The 20,837-nt window shown below is 41.0% G+C and overlaps 1 protein-coding gene across 2 annotated transcripts in view; it reads right to left on the bottom strand.

The window, feature by feature from the left end:
• Positions 1 to 19,017, bottom strand: part of tbc1d12b (TBC1 domain family, member 12b) — a 98,444-nt gene extending 79,427 nt beyond the window's left edge. For both annotated transcript variants that reach the window (XR_011882708.1, XM_072239313.1), the window contains exon 1: positions 18,257 to 19,017. Coding sequence is in view for 1 of the 2 variants with exons in the window: in XM_072239313.1 (XP_072095414.1) it covers positions 18,257 to 19,017 (761 nt within the window). In the remaining variant the exon portion in view is untranslated. The remainder of the gene's footprint in view (positions 1 to 18,256) is intronic.
• Positions 19,018 to 20,837: the final 1,820 nt, after the last annotated feature.

Here is a 20,837-nt window from a genome sequence, read left to right as displayed (position 1 = left end):
ACCAATTTGTGTCATCTGCATAAATCAGTCTATTTGCCTACATTTGGTCTGTATCCTTACTATTTAAATGTCCGTCTAAATGTCTTTCAAACAGTAATTGTATCTCATTCCAGAACTTCCTCTGGCAAAGCATTCAAGATATCAACCACATATTGAAGTGTACATAAAACAAATGTTTAAATGATAAAACACAATAGTTAGGGTATTCAACTCATTCTACCCTAATGTATTCTGAATTAGTTAAGAACAGATTAACTCAGTGAACTTTTGCTGATCATACATTTAGCAAAAGTAACAAAGGTCACAAGCCATCCATACAATCACGTAGCTTATTTCCCCATCCCTTCTTTTAATCATCTGACCAACAAATATATAAATTATGTCCAGTAGATTAAAAAAATCTCAGGTATTTTCATCAGTGGAGTATCTACCTCTTCAGTAACAAAAATGTATTGCAACTACAAATAAAAAAAAATGATGCAGTATAATAATGTGCCTTGCCTATGGAGATGTATAATAGAAGCTAGCTGGGAAACAGAGGAAAATAATGAATGGAGGACCACTAGGGTAGGAAAGAAGGGTGACTCAAGATCTTGTGGCTATCCAATTATTACCTACTGGGATTAGAACCATAGAATCTACAGCACAGAAACAGGCCCTTTGGCCCTTCTTGGCTGTGCCGAACCATTTTCTGCCTAGTCCCACTGACCTGCACACGGACATTGTGTGACAAGTAATGGCAAATAATAAATGAGTATATTTTCAAATCTACTTTAGGCACCATACAAAGAAGCCCAAAACACACACCAAACTGTTTGAATGGTACTGTTGTGATGGGACAAACATGACTGAAAAAGGAGGATCTCTGGGACAAAATATCATTCTGCTTCAATACCATAAACATCCCCCTCCTGCAGATAAACCATTTTTTATTAAAAGTAAGATTTGCTTACTAAGCAGTTAAGTTTTAAAGCCAGAACTATAAATGTTTCTTTCAATTTAGACCATTATATGACAACACCTTTACATTGATAAATACTGATGTTCAAAACTTTATTTAAAACTTCAGATGCACAAAGAACTTGAAGCAAATAAAAAGCATATTAGAAGCATATTCAAGTAAAAATATTTTTGTTTCTCTGACAATTCATACTCCTAGTTCAATGAAATTAAAAAGCAACTAAAAAGCCTTTCAAAACATTGATTTATTTTCATTTTTTGCTTATGCAGTTTGTGGGTCATTTTTCATCTGGTTCTCAATTGTTGCAGCAGCTACTCACATATATTGCTCTCAATTTTCCCATTTCAACCAGTTCAATTGCTGGCCTATGATTTACCATTGCTTTAATATGAAATTTTTTCATGACATGGGTAAGTATTTTCATGAACTGTGGCAACTCAATTGAAGTATGTGATTTGAAAGTGTACATTCTCTCTTCTGGAGTCTTATTTGACATGGAATGACTATTTCTTTGTGCATTTAAAAACATACACAGACATACCCAATGCACTCAAAATTCTGCTTTATATTCAAAGGATTTGCTACTGTTTTTTAAAAATATGTGGATCTATTCACAACTGTTACAACTGGCCAGGTCCAAACATTTATTCCCTGTTCAAAGAAAACAAGACCTTGGAAAAGCATACTTCAACAAGCCAGAAAATCCACAAATATATCAAGAAAAATAAGCCAATTAACTTTGCTTGTGTCTCTTTAATAATTAGTAAAGAAAGCCAATATAGCTCAAACCACTACAGTTTACACTTAGAACATAGAACAGTAGAGCTAATCGGCCAACAACGTTGAGGTGAACCAGCTAAAAAGCAAATCAAAAAACACACAAACATTAACCTCTTCTACCCATATCCATCCATATTCCTCACATCCAGCTGCCTATCCAAATATCCCTTAAAAGCCTCTAGCATATTTGCCTCTACCAGAATACCAGGCAGCGCATTCCAGACATCCACCACTCTGAGTAAAAAACTTCCCCCTCACATCTCTCCTGAACCTACCCCCTCTCACCTTCAATTCATGCTCTCTGGTATTAGACATTTCAAACCCTGAGAAACAGATACTCTCTGCCCACTCTATCTATGCCTCTCAATCTTGTAAACTTTATCACATCTCCCCTCAGTCCCCTGCAGAGAAAATAACCCAAGTTTATCCAGCCTCTCGTGATAGCACATGCCTTCTAAACCAGGCAGCATCCTGGTAAATGTCTTCTGCACCCTCTCTAAACCCTCAACATCCTTCCTATAGTGGGGAAACCAGAACTGTATGCCATACTCCAGATGTGGTCTAACCAGTTTTATAAATTTGCAATATAAACTCCTGACTTTTGTCTTTCGGCACTGCCCCAACTAATAAAAGCACGCATTTCATAAGCTTTCTTAATCACCTTATCAACCACTTTCAAAGAGCTAAGAACTTGGATCCCAAGATCTGTCTGCTCAGCAGCACTATTATGGATTTTGCCCTTAACAGTGTACCGTCACCTTGCATTTGCCCTACAGAGGTGCACATCTCACATCTATCTGGGTTAAACTCCATCTGCCATTTCTCAGCCCATATCTGTAACTGATCTATATTGTGCTGTATTCTTTGCTAGTTTTCTATACTGTCCACAACTTCACCAATCCTGGTATCGTCTGCAAATTTACTAACCCACCCGTTTACATTTTCATCCAGGTCATTTATATACATTACAAATAGCAGAGGTTGCAGCAGATCTCTGCAGAACTCCACTAACTACAGACCTCCAGCTTGAGTAAATCCTTTTAACCACTACCCTCTGTCTTCTATGCGTAAACCAATTCTGAATCCAAACAGCCAATTCACTGCAGATCCCATGCATCTTAATCTTCTGGATTAGCCTCCCAAGGACTTTTTCAAATGTCTTACTAAAATCCATGTAGACAACATCTACTGCCCTACCCTCATCAACTTTTCTCATCAAAAAACCAAAGTTGGTGAGGCACAACCTGCCACGCACAAAGCCATGCAGGCTCTCCCTAATTAGGTCATAAGGTTTCAAAATGCTCATATATCCTATCCCTAAAAATTTTCTCCAGCAATTTTCCTACAGCTGATGTGAGACTTTCTGGTCTATAGTTCCCAGGATTTTCCCTTGTTCCCTTCTTAAATATAAGTACATTAGTCACTCGCCATTTCCCTGGGACCTCACTTGCGGCTAGAGAGGACACAAAGATACTGGTCAAGGACCCAGTAATGTCTTGACTCCTTCAATAACCTGGGGTAAATCCCATCAGGTCCTGGGGTCTTATTCACCTTAATACTCATTAGAAGGTCTAATACTTCCTCCTCTTTGACCTCTAAGTGCCTCAACATATTTATGCACAGCACCGATCTCCAGGTCTTCCATATCGTTTTCCTTGGTAAATACTGAAGGAAAGTACTCATTAAGTATCTCACTCACGTTCTCTGCATCTAAGCAAATGATCTGCTCTTTATCCTTGAGTGGTCCCACCTGCTCCCTGGTTATCCTCTTACTCTTGACGCACGTATAGAATGCCCTGAGATTCACCTAAATCCTACTTGCCAAGGACTTTTCATGGCCCACTCATGGCTTTCCCAATTCCCTTTAGTTCTTTGCTGGCCTCTTTCTACTCATGTGCTTGTCTGATCTGAACTTCTGAAGCTTTACAGTTGTCCCCCGCTTTTCGAACGTTTGCTTTACGAAACCTCGCTGTTACAAAGGACCTACATTAGTTACTTGTTTTCGCTAACAGAAGGTGTCTTCACTGTTACGAAAAAAAGGCAACACGCGCCCCGAGCAGCCAAGCTCCTCCCCCGGAGCTGCATTCTCACCGGCATTGCTTAAACACGTGCCTGTGAGCAGACGTTAGCAAAATGAGTTCTAAGGTATCGGAAAAGCTAAAGGAGCTCGTAAGGGTGAAAGCGTAAAACTAGACATAATTAAACGTTTCGATCGTGGTGAACTAAGGACAAAGTGAGTTTGGCTTGTGGAAGTTGATGAAGATGATGCTGAAGAGGTTTTGGCATCCCATGACCAAGAACTGATAGATGAAGAGCTGATACAATTGGAAGAGGAAAGGATAACAATCGAAACCGAATGCAGTAGCGAACGGACTGAAAGTAAAGTCGTCCAGGAACTGAACGTGAAGCAAGTGCATGAGATGATAGAAAAATGCGCGAGGCTAAGCAGTCAGGCATACTATCATTTTTCAAGCCTTCCACATCAGCCACAGCAGACGGCGAACCTCGACCTTCAACATCAAAGCAGGCAGACATAGAAGATGATGACCTGCCTGCCCTGATGGAAACAGACGACAATGAGATGACACCCCAGTGTCCCACCACCCCAACCCCTGGGCCATGGAGAATGCAGCGGTAGCCGGGAAGCACCCAAGACAACTTTAAGAAAAAGGCCGAAATAAACAAGTTAATTAGTTAGGTGCCGCCCAGCACATAAATGTCGGCCCAGATCAGAGGCCATTGCCGATGGGTGGCACCTAATTAATTAGCTTGTTTATTTCGGTTTTTTCCTTAAAGATGTGTTGGGTGCGTCCCGGCTACCGCTGGACCGCTGCATTCTTCGCAGATCGGTATCGGGTTGCTGCCCGGAGGGTGGGGACCACTGCACCACCCCAACCTCCGACGACTCAGCCTAACACACCATCATCAGTGTGCTCAGCGCTGTCTTCCCAATTCTAGTAAGTGATACTATACTGTACATAATTATTTCTACTTTATAAAGGCTGTGTATTTTTGTGTGTTATTTGGTATGATTTGGCAGCTTCATAGCTTAAAGGTTACTGGAGAGAGTGTTTCTGCCGAGAGCGCTTGCATGAGATTTTCGCTACGGAGAACAGTGCGGTAATGATTTCAGAAAAGTATTTCTACTTTATATAGGCTGTGTATTTATCATATCATTCCTGCTTTTACTGTATGTTACTGTTATTTTAGGCTTTATGTGTTATTTGGTATGATCTGGTAGGTTATTTTTTGGGTCTGCGAACACTCACAAATTTTTTCCATATAAATAAATGGTAATCGCTTCTTCACTTTACGACATTCCGGCTTACAAACCGTTTCATTGAAACACTCTACCTACAGATGGCGGGGGAAACCTGTACATGCTTTTCCTTTTTCTTCTGGACTAAATTCATCACCTCTCTGGACTTGTGTTTAACATGGGAAATGTAAAAACAAATATCCAGAAAAGGAAAAACAATAACAAAAAAAAAAAATCCAAAACTATACCAAGAAAAATGAATTCTTTTAACCTCCAATTTCATCATTGCCTCAATCATGGCATGGCATTTCATATACCAGAATTCTAAAAAGCATTCTTTAGAAAAATACACATCAAAATTAAATTTAGATGTAATTCACAGGCTTGTGGAAACAGTTTTTTTTTCACTGAAGTGTGAAATCACACAAATCATTGAACTTCCTGGCAATATTTCTATAAAACTATTAGAAGTGATACATTTACAGTACAACAGGTAGACACCAATAAAAATTAAGAGACCCAGAAAAGAGGGATGGGGAGGGTAAAGAAAATCACCAAACATTCTCACACAGATGTTTAAAACAAATAATTTGGAAAAGGAGGACCAGTAACAGGAAATGATCACAACTGGAGTCAAACAGCTGCAAGCCATACCATAAGGAAAAACTGTGCAAGCTGTGACTGCTCCTTTGAGAAATGTCTTGCTGCTGTTTATGATATTTTAAAGGAGATTATACAGGAAAAGCAAAATGAAATTTAGATGAACAAATTCAAAATGTTAACCACTGCACAAATTACTGCTGAAATTTAAATAATTCATTCAAATGAGCAATTTATATAACTACAAAGATGGCATGATCCTGAAATACATGATTTTATTTTATTTGACCTTCTAGAAATCTATTTCTAGATTTTTAATAGATCAAAAGAGCACTTCCTTGTTCACAATCAAAAACAGAATTCAATAGTTTCATTCACAAACCAAGCTCAAGTGTTTTGTCTAAACCAGCTACTGCTTCTGTTGTTCTTTACGAACGAGAGGTACTTGACTGGTCAGATTTTGGTTGACATTTGGTGTTTTAATACCAGGAAATAACTTGGATTCCCAAGGGCTACGGATGCTCAATTACTAAGTATATTCCAGATACTGTTTTCTTACATTCTTATTTGATTGCAATACCTATTTCATTTTATTTTTGGAAGCAAATCAAACTGTCATGTATGGACAATTATGGACAGTGATGAGAGATAAAGAAAGCATTTATTTTTTGCAACATTTACCAGATCCTCAGAATACCCCAGCTGCTTCACAGCCCATACGATGCAGTCACTTTACAATTTAGGCAAGTTTAGCAGTAGCATTAAATGCAGAAATCCAACAAGTAACAATGAGATGAACAGACAGTTAACTTATTTGAGGCAAGAATTGAAATATTAATGCTGGCTAGAAACAAGGCTGTCAAAAACTTAAGATTACCTGCCTCTCTAAAAAGAACTTCCATACCAGAGAGGTGCAATTTAAAGATGCAGCTGATGCCTTTGCCATCTGTGAAAGGCACACTGCAGAATTTGTAGCTCCATAGGACAGAGCCAAAAGTTGGAACATTATGTTTTTTTGTATGAAAGAGCCCATATTATAACCACTATTATTAGGGACCCCACCATCTAGGTTTGGCTTCTCACTGCTGCCATACAGGAGCCTCAAGATTCACACCACCAGGTTCAGGAACAGTTATTACCCCTCAACCATCAAGCTCCTGAACCAGAAGAGATAACTTCACTTGCCCCATCACCGAGTTGTTCCCACAACCTATGGACTCACTTTCAAGGACTCTTATCTCATGTTCTTTATATTTCTATCTATTATTTCTATCTTTCTTTTAGATTGTTGTCTTTTGCACACTGGTTGTCTGCCCTGTTGGTGCAGTCTTTCATGGATTCTATTATAGTTATTAGATTTATTGAGTATGCCCGCAAGAAAATGAATCTCAGGGTTGTATATGGTGACATGTATTTTGATAATAAATGTACTTAAACTCTCAACTTTGACAAACTAATTGCCTTAGGAACTAACACCAGCCATAGGTCAAGTTTGGCAATACAACCCACTGTAGTAAAAATTTTAAATTAGAAAGTGTATAAAAGGATCTGGGGGAAAAAAACAATTGGGAGTGTTAATCCATGAAGAATATGCTTTGTTGGAGTTTTTAGGAATGGCAGATGTTATACCTCAAGGATCAGAACACATCCAATTTCAAATGGACAGAGGAAGCAACTATCAAAATGCACATTGATTGACCTTTATTAACCAAGGTACATACTATATAACGACAACACCTGAAACACTACTACGTTGCTTGCACAAGTATTGATAAGATCTGAATGCAGACATATAGCACCATGAACACAGATATAAAGTGAGGTTTAGAATGAATAAATGTAATAACCTACATTTAAGAAATGAAAGTGAGGAACTGATATAAAGAAACTATGCTGAAGGGGCCCATGTAAATACAAGAACTCAAATTCAAAAAAGGAACAGCATTCATAAAGTGTTGTTGAAGAACACTGTGACTTGAAATGCTTTTTCATAGTATTGTTAAAACAACCCTTGCAACTTCTGAAATAAAATTTAAAAATCTGGGGAAGACAACAGAGAAAACTGAAGAAAGTAGTTCTGAATTACCCTATTTCACTCCTGGTCTGTATTTGATCACATCTGCCTTGGTCAGTATCTGATTATAAAATATCATTGATTTAATCAATCACTCAGTGCAACCAACATCTCTTCAAAGGTTATTTGTGCTCGCAGACCAGCAACCACATTTTCTCTCAATGCCTTTTATGCATGTTTTGAAAGGGAGAATAAAACTACACCTGTGTGGATCCTGCAGCATCTCCGCCTGAGAGGTCAATGTCGGAACATCTTTCAAAAGGATAATCCTCACAAGGTGCTACGCCATTATGGTTTACCTGGTAAAGCACTGAAAACTTGTGCTAGCCAAATGGGGGGACTGTTCAAGGACATCTCCAATCTCTCACTGCTGTAGTCGGAGGTTCTCATCTGCTTCAAAAGGGCAACAATTGTACTACTGCCCAAGAGCAGTGTGAGCTACCTCAATGATGATTGCCTAGTTACATCGCCTGTGATGATGTGCTCTGAGAAGATAGTAATGGTTAGTCAATTCCTGTCAAAGTAAGGACATGAATTTGTTGCAATTTGCCTATTGCCACAATAGGGCTATAGCGGATACAATCTCACTTTTTCTCCACTTGGCCTTGGACCACCTGGACAATAGCAATACTTAAGTCAGGATGCTGTTTATTGATTGCAGTTCAGCATTCGACACCATCGTACTCTCAGTACTAATCAATAAGCTCCAAAAAGGTGGTTCTCCGTACCTCCTTCTGCAACTGTATCCTTGATTTCCTCATCCGAAGACTACAGTTAATATGGATCAGAAATAACATCTCCTCCTTGCTGACACTCAACACTGGTGCACATAAAGGATATGTTGTTAGCCCACAGCTCTACTCTCTCTACATCCTTGACTGTGTGGCTAGGCACAGCTCAAATGTCATAAATTTATTGATGACACAACTATTGCTGGCAGAATTTCAGACTGGTGACAAAGAGACGTACAGCAGTCAGAAACATCAGCTGATTGAGTGGCATCTCACCAGCAACCTTGCACTCAACATCAGTAAGACCAAGGAATTAATTGTGGACTTCAGGAAGGGGAAGTCAACGGAGCACACACCAGCCCTTAGAGTGAACAACAGTGGAAAGAGTGAGCAGTTCTAGTTCCTGGGTGTCAACATCACTAAAGATCAATCCTCGGTGCAATATATCGATGTAGTTACAAAGAAGGCAAGACAGCAACTATATTTCATTAGGATTTTGAGGAGACTCTATGTTACCAAAGACTTGAGCAAATTTCTGCAGGTGTATCGTGGAAAGCGCATGGCCTCTTCTCTTGCCATCAAGGTGGTGGTTACAGGAGCCTCAACACTCAACGTTTTAAGAACAACTTCTTCCTCCCTGCTATCAGATTTCCAAATGAACAATGAACCCATGTATACCTCTTTTTTTTCCTCTTTTTGTGCTACTTAATTTCTAAAAGTATATATTCTTACTGTAATTTGTTTTCTTATTATGTATCACTGTACTGCTGCCACAAAACAACATTTAATGACATTTGCCAGCGTTATTAAACAGGATTCTGACGATCATTTGTATTAACATTGCTACCATCTTTCCCTGCAGGGATGAAACGTTTTAGGAACAAGGCCCCTTTTATCTCGTAGTTAATAATTAGCATTCCCACCCGAAGCCAAAAAGTTATGAAGTCATTCCTATTGATTTTCGTCTGTATTGTCATTGATTTAACCTTCAGATTGCTATAGTCCTACAGTTCTCAGTGAGGAATATCACCTTCAAGAGAACAATCCAGCAGACTCCTTACAATCCAGTCTGACTGAAGTCCCACAAAAATTCCACAATCCCACAGTACTCCCTTTTGATACTTGGCAAGTATGGCCCTAATTGTTCTGTCCTACTATAGAAGTAATTAGGCAAATGGATGGAGGAATCAAGATTATTCTTCTCTCGCTGGGGACATCATGAATCCTCTAAGTCAGTGGCTACCAACCTTTCTTATGCCACGGACCAATACCATTAAGCAAGGAGTCTGTGGACCCGAGGTTGGAAACCCCTGCTCTAAATGCTGAGTGAGGCTGTCTCTATCTTTAGCCCAAACTGTATTCATAAATTGCTGTTGCATAACTTTAGCAGGCTGAGTTACTTGGCACTGCAGAAGTTCAATCTGTTTTAATGATGAAACTGCTAAAGCCACAGTATGGGGACAAAAGGTTACAAGACAAGATGGGTTATTTCAAATAGTTCTTCCTTAAAACCTCTCTAAGCATCCTACCTCTTACACTAAACTTAACCCCTCTAGATTTTAGATAGATCTGCCATGGCAATAGCTTCCCTACTATATAACCTATGTACACCCATCATAATTTTGTATACATCTGAGGTCTCCCTTCAGCTTCTTCCAAACTCAATCTCTTTTCATAACTGTAATGCTTCAGCAAGCAACATCCTGGTGAATCTCCCATGTCCTCTACTCTGATCATCTCCATGTAACATGACAACTGAAAATGCACAAAGTTTATGGTGTGCAGTTGAACAACATGGCAGTCACTACCTTTGATTTGGCCTACAACAGTGGTGTCATCAACAAACTTGAATATGACATTGGGGCTGTGCTTAGCCACACAGTTGTAAATGTAAAGTGAGTACAGCAAGGGACTAAGTACACAGCCTTGTGGTGCACCTGAGCTGATGGAGAATGTGGAGAAGTTGTTATAGACAATAGCTGCAGGAGTAGGCCATTTGGCCCTTCGAACCAGCACAGCCATTCATTGTGATCATGGCTGATCATCCACAATCAGTATCCAGTTCCTGCCTTATCCCCATAACCTTTGATTAGTCATAGTCATACTTTATTGATCCCAGGGGAAATTGGTTTTCATTATCTTTAAGAGCTCCATCCATCTCTTTCTTGAAAGCATACAGAGATTGGCCTCCACAGCCTTCTGGGGCAGAGCATTCCATATATCCACCACTCTCTGGGTGAAAAAGTTTTTCCTCAACTCTGTTCTAAATGGCCTACCCCTTATTCTTAAACTGTGGCCTCTGGTTCTGGACTCGCCCATCAGCAGGAACATGCTTCCTACCTTCAGCGTGTCCAATCCCTTAATAATCTTATATGTTTCAATAAGATCCCCTCTCAGCCTTTTAAATTCCAGTGTATACAAGCTCAGTCGCTCCAATCTTTCGATATATGACAGTCCCGCCATCCCGGGAATTAACTTTGTGAACCTACGCTGCACTCCCTCAATAGCAAGAATGTCCTTCCTCAAATTTGGAGACCAAAACTGCACACAGTACTCCAGGTGTGGTCTCACCAGGGCCCTGCACAGCTGCAGAAGGACCTCTTTGCTCTTATACTCAATTCCCCTTGTCATGTTGCCAATCTGAACTGACTGGGATCTGCAAGTAAGGAAATTGAGGATCCAATTGCACAAGAAAGTACCGAGGCCAAGGTCTTGAAGCTTATTGAGGGGATGGTGGTATTGAATGTCAAGCTGTAGTTAATAAACAGCATCCTGATGTATGTATTTTTGCTGTCCAGAATTTCCAGCGTTGAGTGAAGAGCCAGTGAGATGGCATCTGCTGTGGACTTGTTGTGCCAGTAGGGAAACTAAAGCAGATCCAAGTTGCTTCTCAGGCAGGAGTTGTTAGGTTTCATCACCAACCTCTCAGAGCACTTCATCACTGTGGATACAAGTGCTAATGGATGATAGTCATTGAGGCAGATTACCATGTTATTCTTAGGGAGTCACTGATATAATTGGGCAGCTCCAGATTGCCGAAGATATCAGTAAACACTCAAACCAATTGAACAGCACAGGTCTTTAGTACTTGGTGTGTACCCCATCTGGACTGAATGCCTCCCGTGGGTTCACCCCCCCCCCACCCCTGAAAGATGCATGCACATCAGCCTTAGAGACTGAAATCACAGGATCACTGGGGACTGTGGGAGGTCATGATGATTCCTCCTTGTTTTGACAGTCAAAGCGAGCATAAAAGGCATTGATCTCATCTGGAAGCGAAGCCTTGTTGTCACCTTTGTCACTTGATTTTACTTTAAAAGGTAAAAGCATTCAGGCCTTGACACAATTGTCGAGCATCCTTTCTTGATTCAAGTTTGGTCTGGAATTGCCACTTTGTCCATGAGATGGCTTTCCGGAGATCGTACCTGGACTTCTTGTAATTTCCTTGGTCTTCCACTTAAAGGTGCTGTACCAGCTTGCTTGAGTTAAGCCTGCCAAGTCCTAGAGAAGACTATGAAAACTGTAGTTCATTAATTCCACTTAAGAGTACATTGCTTAAAGGGAAATTACATGCTGCTAATTTTAGTGAGGGTAATTCAAAAGAAGAATTGTTCATCACCTACAGAATGTCACCTTGCTTCACCGGTGCCATTTTGCTTGTGACTATGCCCCAAATTCCAGAACAGCTTGATTGTCTTTGATGGAAAGTCAAGACACTCAAGACATCTCTTTTTAAAAAAACAATTTTTAAATAGCTTGGATACTTCAGGAATATGTAAGCATTAAAATTGCCTAAGATCATTTTTTAAAAATCTATATCTGTTAAAATCTAATCTGCAAGAAACCAGAAACCTAGTTAAACTGGCAGTATCACCCATCACAAAAGCAGTATGATTCCTGGAAGAATGCCAGATATTTGTTGCAAAAGAGCAACAGATATTTACTCAAATCAGAGATCCTTGCTGACACTTCATTCCTGTCTCGGCAACTCGGAGACAAACAGAATGATTTTGTGATTTTTTTAGTTACATTTTGCACACTCCAACAGCAATCTGTAATTATTACACTGGACTGCAAGATGTGGTTAATTAACTTTGAGCAAAATAATTCACACTTTGCTTAAAAGTTAGACTGCATAACGTATTGATGGAAGGATCAAACTGAAGTGATGACATAGCACTACTTGCAATTATTAATGGAAAGCCCAATTTCTTAAATTGCACATTTGAAACTCAAAACTGCTATTTGAAGCATAAATTCCCATGAGTTCACTGACTAAACTCCACTGATGTTATTGTTTAGTAATATCTATCTTTCAATCTAACAAGTCATGGACCAGTAACAGGCATATTAAAAGCAGCTGCTTGCATTGAAAAGTTTGATAAAGAAATCTTTTCATCTGAAAATTGCACCAAAGTCCAAATGGAATAAAAGTACACTGCCTTTTAAGATCAAGATTAAAACAATTTGCATTTATGTGGAAAATTGACCACAGAAAATACATTGCAAACAAAAATAACACCGAGTTATAGCAGCAAAATTTATCAAATAGTTAAACTACTAGCTGAAAGCAGTAAGAAAAGTTCAAATGAAATTGAGGAAAACCACCTGCACTTACCCAATCCAGATATTTGACAGGGTGGAAAAATCACACCACCTAGCTAACAGCTAATATGGATGCTGACAATTGGATGAAATGCAGAATAATGTTTTAAAATGATGTTATATCCATCCTGGAGGCATTTCTATTGCCAGCTACTCGTTGAGTCACCTGTTCCAGTTATCTTTTCCAAAGGTGACAAGTATTAACATTTCCTGAATTTCTCCTCATGACTGAAGTTATCTGTCCTTGCCAGAATAGTTTTATCCTCTTTTAGTCCACTTAAAAGTTCTTTACTTGCTTCCTGAGGTGTATCAATCATGTGTCAGCTGAAGCAACTGTTGGTGATTCAAAAATATATTTTGCTAGGACTTTACATTCAATGGCTCTGCTTATAAACTCACAGATTTTTAACTTATTTCAACAGAAAGTTTTCTATGGCTTTACTGATTTCAACACTATTATGAAATACCACTTTTCATATTGTTATACATGTTAATTAATTGGTTTACACATCTGCATGTCAATTAGTTTTACACATCTGGAGTGATTAAAGATTGCTTACCCATTGAACATACAGGGGCAGCACGGTAGCGTAGTGGTTAGAACAACGCTTTACAGTACCAGCGACCAGGGTTCAATTCACACCACTGCCTGTAAGCAGATTGTACGTTCTCCTTCTGACCACGCAAGTTTTCTCCAGTCTCCTCCTACAGTCCAAAGACATACCCTTTGGTAGGTTAATTGTCCCTATGGTTAAGTTGGGAGGCATGGCTGGAAGGGCCAGAAGGGTCTATTCCGCGCTGTATCTCAATATAGGCTGTACATATAGAATCATCTGTCAAGTATATTTATTTAAAAGATATTCAGTAACTGGGTTTTTTTTTAATGTGAATTCCTGCCACATTAATAATTCACTTCAGCTTAAATTTGGTATACCTAATTATACATATTATAGATCTGAATTGCTGACGTAGTTTGCCTATCTGCTCAGACAGACTTGGTTCACTTCTGCATTGTTGCTTCACAGCAAAGCTGTAAGACCAACCAGACAACTCATTAGCATCTAAACAGCACCACACAGGGACTGCTTTCCCTGAGCGAAGGAGACAGACGGGTAGAGGTTTTTAAGTCATGAGCGGAATAGATAAAGTAGATGATCACAGCCTTTTCCTCAGTGTTTTACCTTTTTTTTCTAAAATGAAATAACTTTCTCTGCCCTCTTAATCATACATCAGGCAGACAGCTTCACAATCTCAGAGTATCATCTCACAATGTTTGTCAAGCTATGCATTAACAAGTAACCCAGAGCAGGAGGCAGCAACCTCTAACTTTCTTCCATTTCCTAATCATTGTTCAGCACCTCTCAGCAGCACAGCAATGACATCCAGGGCTGGGAAGCTGGAGTTACTAATTCACACTCTTATCGTTTGAAACAATACAGTTTGCTTACCTCATGCACACCGTTTCAGTAATCAACTTAAACCTGCCAAGTACGTACTAAGCGAGGTCACTAATGGCATTGGGGAAAACCAGGTTTTTGCTAGGCGCACAACTATAAATATCTACTAGATACCGCCCATGCCTCAAGCTTGTACTAACCTTTTGTGGTTGGTCTGCAAGGTGCAGCAGAGCACAACCAGAATCTGTGCCAACATCCACACAATGGCTCACGTTCTCAGATGACCTTCCACACTATTTCCATATGTCTCTGATTAGGGAAACAGTTGAAATGATTTCCCTTAAAATTCAAAACAGTATTGTAGATTTACATGTACATTGAAATGTACAGTGAAGTGCAGTGTTTGTGTCAAATCAAGTCGAGGATTGTGCCCTCAGCATGCCCACAATGCACTAACACTAACTCTATGTCTTTGGGATGTGGGAGGAAACTGAAGAACCAGAAGAAAACCCACGTGGTCACGGGGAGAATGCACAACTCCTTACGGACAGCAGGAGTCAGACTGACAATAAGGCAAAGCAGAAGAATTAGGTCATTCGGCCCACCGAGTCTGCTCTGCCAATCTACCATGGTTGATTTATTACCCCCCGCCTTCTCCCTGCAACCTTTGATACCTTTACTAATCAAGAACCTATCAACCTCCACTTTAAATGTACTCCATGACTCAGCCTCCACAGCCATCTATGGCAATGAATTCTACAGATTTACCAGCCTCTGGCTAAAGAAATTTCTCATCTCTCTTTTAAGGTGACGTCCTCGTATTCTGAGGCTGTCCCCTCTGGCTCTAGACTCCCCCACTATCGGAAATATCCTCTCCACATCCACTCTACCTAGACCTTTCAGTAAGTTTCAATGAGATCACCCTGCATTCTTCTAAACTCCAGCAAGTACGAGCCTGGAGCCATCAAAAGCTCCTTATAAGTTAACCCTTTCATTCTAGAGATCATTCTCTGGGCCCTCTCTAATGCCAGCACATCCTTTCTTAAATAAGGAGCCCAAAGCTGCTCACAACACCAAGTTCAATCTGACCAATACCTTAAAAAACCTCAGCATTATATCCTTACTTTAGTATTTTAATCCTCTCAAAATACTAACATTGCATCTGCCTTCCTTACTATTGACTCAACTTGCAAAGTAAGCTTTAGGGAATCCTACACTAGGACTCCTAAATCCTTTTGCAACTCTGATTTCTGAATTTACATCCCACTTAGAAGATTCTATATCTTTACTCCTACTGCCAAAGCACATGAGCATACACTCTCCCCCGCTGTATTCCAACTGCCACCTCTTTGCCCATTTTCCTAATCTGTCCAAGTCCTTCTGCAGACTCCCTGCTTCCTTGACACTACCTGCCCTTCCACCTACCTTTGTATCATCTGCAAACTTGGCCACAAAACCATCAATTCTTTCATCCAAATCATTGATATATTATGTAAAAAGCATTCCCAACACCAACTCCTTCAGAACACCACTCGTCACTGGCAGCCAATCCAAAAAGGCACCCGTTATTCCCACTCTTTGCCTCCTGCCAGTCAGCCAATGCTCTATCCAGGCAAGTATCTTTTCTGTAAAATCATGGGCTCATATCTTGTTTAGCAGCATCACGCTTTATTTATTTATTGAGACATAGTGTGGAATGGGCCCTTCCGGCCTTTTGAGAAGCGCCACCCAGCAATCCCCCGATTTAATCCCAATCTAATCACGGGACAATTTACAGCAACAAATTAACCTACCAGCTGGCACACCTTTGGACTGTGGAAGCAAACCAGAGCATCCAGAGGAAACTCACCCATCCAGGCAGCGTCAGGAATTGAACCTGCATTGCCTGTACCGTAAAGTGTCGGCTAACCACTACGCTACCGTGTCGCCCCTGGTCGCCTCACTCATGTGCGGCACCTTGTCAAAAGCCTTCTTAAAATCTAAGTAAACAACATCCACTGATTCTTCTTGGTCTACCCTGCCAATTATTTACTCAAAGAATTCCAACAGTTTTGTCAGGCAAGATTTCTCCTTAAGGAAACCATGCTGACTTTGGCCTTCATGTGCTTTCAAGTACTTCAAAACCTAACACTGTAATAGTGTTACACAACTGCTACGGTACTTTGTCCACCCATTTTTATGAAGATTAACAACTCGATGCCAATGAACAGTGCAGCCCTGAAAATACCAGCTTTGAAAGATATGAAGCTGAGGGGCTGGATAGAAAGTGTATTCAGCCCCACATCTCTACACCTTATGCAAATAGCACCAAGTTCAACTGCAGAACAAGGACAGCCATGCCAACATCTGATCTCTCGCTCCTTCCATACTACTGTACAAGAGAACACATCAGAATTCCTGAAAGTGCTGGCACAGAGTCGGCAGTTACAGAACTGACAGCTAGCCAATGTGCTGTAGTGGGTAGACTGGTTTGATTCAGTTTTCCAAAAATTAAATAGTCTCCACGATGCTTCCATCTAACAACACAGCCAACAAATAACAGAATATATGCTGGTATTACAGTTGTTTAGAGCCAGATGAACTATTTTTATTTGCAAAAGAAAAATAGTTATACATTTTATTAGCTGCTTGTTAGAATAAAGTTAATACGCAGAAGCAAGTTCCCATCTGATCCTTGCTGAGTCTCAAGAGTTATTAAGTGGTCCTAATTATCTTTCTCCCCATCTGCTTTAATTCTGCACTGCAAAAAGAGACTAAATTCACTTTTGAATGTTACTATTGAATTGACTTTGTCTTTTTCCAAACAGTTTTCTAATTCATAACGACTACTTATACTGTACTCCATAGAATTTCAGTAGATGTTTTTATTGATATTTTTTTTTAACCTGCCATCCTATATATTTCTTTTTGAAAATGTTCTGTTTGTAGAATCGGTTTAGCCTTATCTACTTTATGAAAATCATCCGATTTATAAAAATATCAACCAGCCGTTAATCTCCTTGCTTCAAGAAGGCCACACCCCACAGCCTCAGTTTTTTGCGACCCCTGCACTGTACTGTTTAAACTACCTCCGTATTCCTTCCTAAATCTAGTTATAAAAGTCGTAAAAATAATATTCCAATATTTTATAAATGTTGCTAGAAAAGGCAAATAGTTATTTATTTAGAGATTATAATATTGCTCCTTTCATTATTCTAGAAGTCTAATGTTGTTACACGGTTGTTTAACAAGAATATATAAACCTTGTGGATATGCTTTCCATCCAATTAAGTAGTTAAAATAATTTTTTTCGGAAAGGAAGTCATAAAATCGTACGATACAGAAGGACAAGGAGACAATGTAGATCCGAACATTCAAACGTTGTAGATTTGGGACTGGATTCAACGATTCCAAAAGCTGTCCCGTAACTTGAGAAGACGAAATGCGCAGGCTTGAAATTAATGATCTTATGATGGAAACCCCATTCACTCCAGATGTCCAGCAGCATTTACACCACGCCTTAATCTGCAATTTGATTTCATTGAAACAAAGAACATAAACTCAACATTTGAAATGATCTGAAAAAGACGTTTTCAGAAGGAAATCTATTCCATGAGATGCACTAAAGTACTATTTCTTCAAAAACACTGCTCGGTTTTTTGCTTTTTGAAAAGCATTGCTAATTCATAATTACGACCTTGCCACCTAACCGAAGAGAGCTGGTGTGGATGATGATCAACGGGCAATAACTTTTAGCGCAATAGCTAACAGCAGAAGGTTACCAGTGACAACCATCGCCGGTTGTGTCCCTGTGTAAGGGAACGACCGGGCTCAGCCTTTGGATACAGGCAAGCGTGTCGGTCACATTACCTGCTAATGTAGTCGGCGATGCCGAGCTTCTTGGGCTTGGCTCCCTCACCGTTGGGTAGTGCTGGTGGTGGCAGGTCGATCCCGTCCGCCAGCTGCTCGGGTGCGCTCTGCCTTCGACTCACTTCCAAGGAGTTCCTGGAGTTCAGACTAACGTCCGTCAACTCCAGTGTCTTGTTGCCAACGGGCCCGGGGCTGTCAGGCGTTTCTCGATCCGGGCTGGTGGTATCCTCGCCGCTAGTGTCTTCGGTCCTGAGCTCCGAGCGAGGTGCGGCGCCAGGCCGTTTCCCCGGTTCATCGGGCCCGGCTGTGGAGGTAGAAGTGGTCGGAGTGTTAGTGTTAGGTTCCCTCGGGGAGGACGAGGAGGAGAGCGACGAGGTGGAGGAGGAGGAGGAGGCAGAGCCACCGGTCCGAGGCCGCGACAGCCCCGGCGAGTCGGCAGGAGTGAGTTGGAGCCCGGTGTCCCGCGGCTTAGCCGCCGTCGCCGCCTCCTCTCCCATTGAGTAGCAGCCGTTGATGATGTCCCCTAAAGCGGAGTCGGTGTGAGTGTGGAAGCGTGTCGCCGCTCTGGACGCGGCGGGGTCTCGCAGGCAGCTCTCATGGTGACTCTGGCGATAGATCATGCCCGACATCAAGCGGCCGCTCCGCCCGTACCGCGACGCGACGGCCTCGGCTACAGCCGGGTCCCGTCGCCCGTGCGCACCGGAACTGCCGCCGCGCTCGCAGGAAGCGGAGAGGCGGGCAGCGGCTGGCGAACCGCGCATGACAGTCGGAGGGTCAGGTGACCCTGCCCGTGTCGGTGGTGGGAGATGGTCGGTGTCGCCCGTCGTCAGGGGTTGGACTGTTTCTTGGATGTTGCCGTCTTTAATGGTCACAATTAACAGTTTTAGGTATCTGAGATGATTTACCTTGAGCACCTATAATTACTTCTCAAATCTGATTTGTTGTAATTTATAGAAAAACACGCTTGGTTAATTTTGGCTTAGTTAATGATATATTTTATGGATCTGCAAGACTGTCCGCTTAGACTAGGTCTAATCCGTCCGGTTCCTTCACAGCCAAACGGAGCAAGGCACTCTGTAGGACCTGATGCCTCTCTTTCAGGAATTCCAGACATTACTGAATACATTTCTGCCATTGGTAGGACATCGTCCCAGTCATGAATTCAACAGCACTGTCATCGTGCCTGACATATCTATACAAGCAAGGTTATCAAGATCTTGGGGAAAGGTTTCTTAGTAGGGTTGAGTGTAACTGAATTTCAGAGTAGCACAGGCACTTGTGAGGGCTTGTACTTGCGGTTTTGCGATCACAGATGGGAGTGAAGACATCCCTGTGGGAGAGTGGCCTGTAGAGATATTACTTCTGCAAAAAAATAAAATGCTGATTAAAGGGTGTCTTCCTGGAAAGCTCGTGCAGAGAAGTTGTTACCACTCTTATGTTGAACGTTACTCTCTTCCAGACACGTTAGATCAAATGAAAATGGAATCGTTGATCTTACATAATTAGTTTCAGGCCGCTGATTTTTGAGGGAAGACCTGCAGAAACTACTTGGAGATGTTTTGACTGAGATCTCAGTTTGGGTCAGTCAGCTAGATATTTTTATGTGATTTTTATGAGAGGGACACAAGTGCAATATCACACAGATGCCTGTATTGTTTTTAAAGTCAAGGTGACTCCCCGCCCCCTCAGAAAACTTGACAGGAACTTTGAAGACTGCCTTTGGAGAGTTGCATTGTGAAAATCATGGTCGTTGTTTTAGAAGTGCATAGGAAGGCAGGAAACCTCTGCTGAGCATACTTTTTGTGCCAGGTTTGAGATCATGAACTGCAAGTATCAATCTTTCTCATTAAGCCAAAAGCTATGCTGGTGTACTGAACTTCGTGATTGCCCTGAAAGCACTGGAAAGATATAACCACTATCTCTGCAAATGATAAATGAACTTATGTTAGTGTCCTCTTCCAAGCCTACATTCCTAGTACTAAGGACCTAAGTTAGACGGTGGGTTACGTGTGTGCCTGGCATGGCACTTCTAAACAGACAAACTATTCTGAGCTTTGTCATAGAAAGAGGTAATTCAGGTGAACAAAGAAAAAGATTTAAAGACGTGCAACATCTCTGTTACTTCCTCAGAATCCTTGGACCATGTTTGCTCAAAGTGAAGAAGGGGCATTCAAGATTGCATTGAGAGTTTTGTCCGTGGGTTGACAGGACATGAGTGTAAATGGTAGTAGGACTCCTCACAAAATACCTTCAACCTTCTGCCCCATCTGTGCTGCAGACCTGGCATTGGCCTCATTGGTGACCTCAGAACCCACACAACCAGCATAGAAATAAGTCATTAAAGTTAAAAAGAACTGTTTAAGAAAATGTAACGTGGCACTTTATTGCTCAGTGCTGCATTGCAGAGATCCGAGTAAAGCTCACACAGGAAAGGGGAAACCTGTTTTAATACATATCATTTCTGCATTTAATGGAAAACCATTCAAGAATACAGACATTCTTAGAAGCTACTAAATGCCCTTACAGCATGTCCCTGGCAACTTCCCACCATGAGAACATTTTGCACAGGGGGCTTGCCTCC

Source organism: Mobula birostris, chromosome 21 (genome assembly GCF_030028105.1).
Source record: "Mobula birostris isolate sMobBir1 chromosome 21, sMobBir1.hap1, whole genome shotgun sequence".
In the NCBI taxonomy this organism is placed as follows: Eukaryota; Metazoa; Chordata; class Chondrichthyes; order Myliobatiformes; family Myliobatidae; genus Mobula; species Mobula birostris.
The sequence above is the reverse complement of the archived record's forward strand: the minus strand, read 5'-3'. Positions and strand labels throughout refer to the sequence as shown.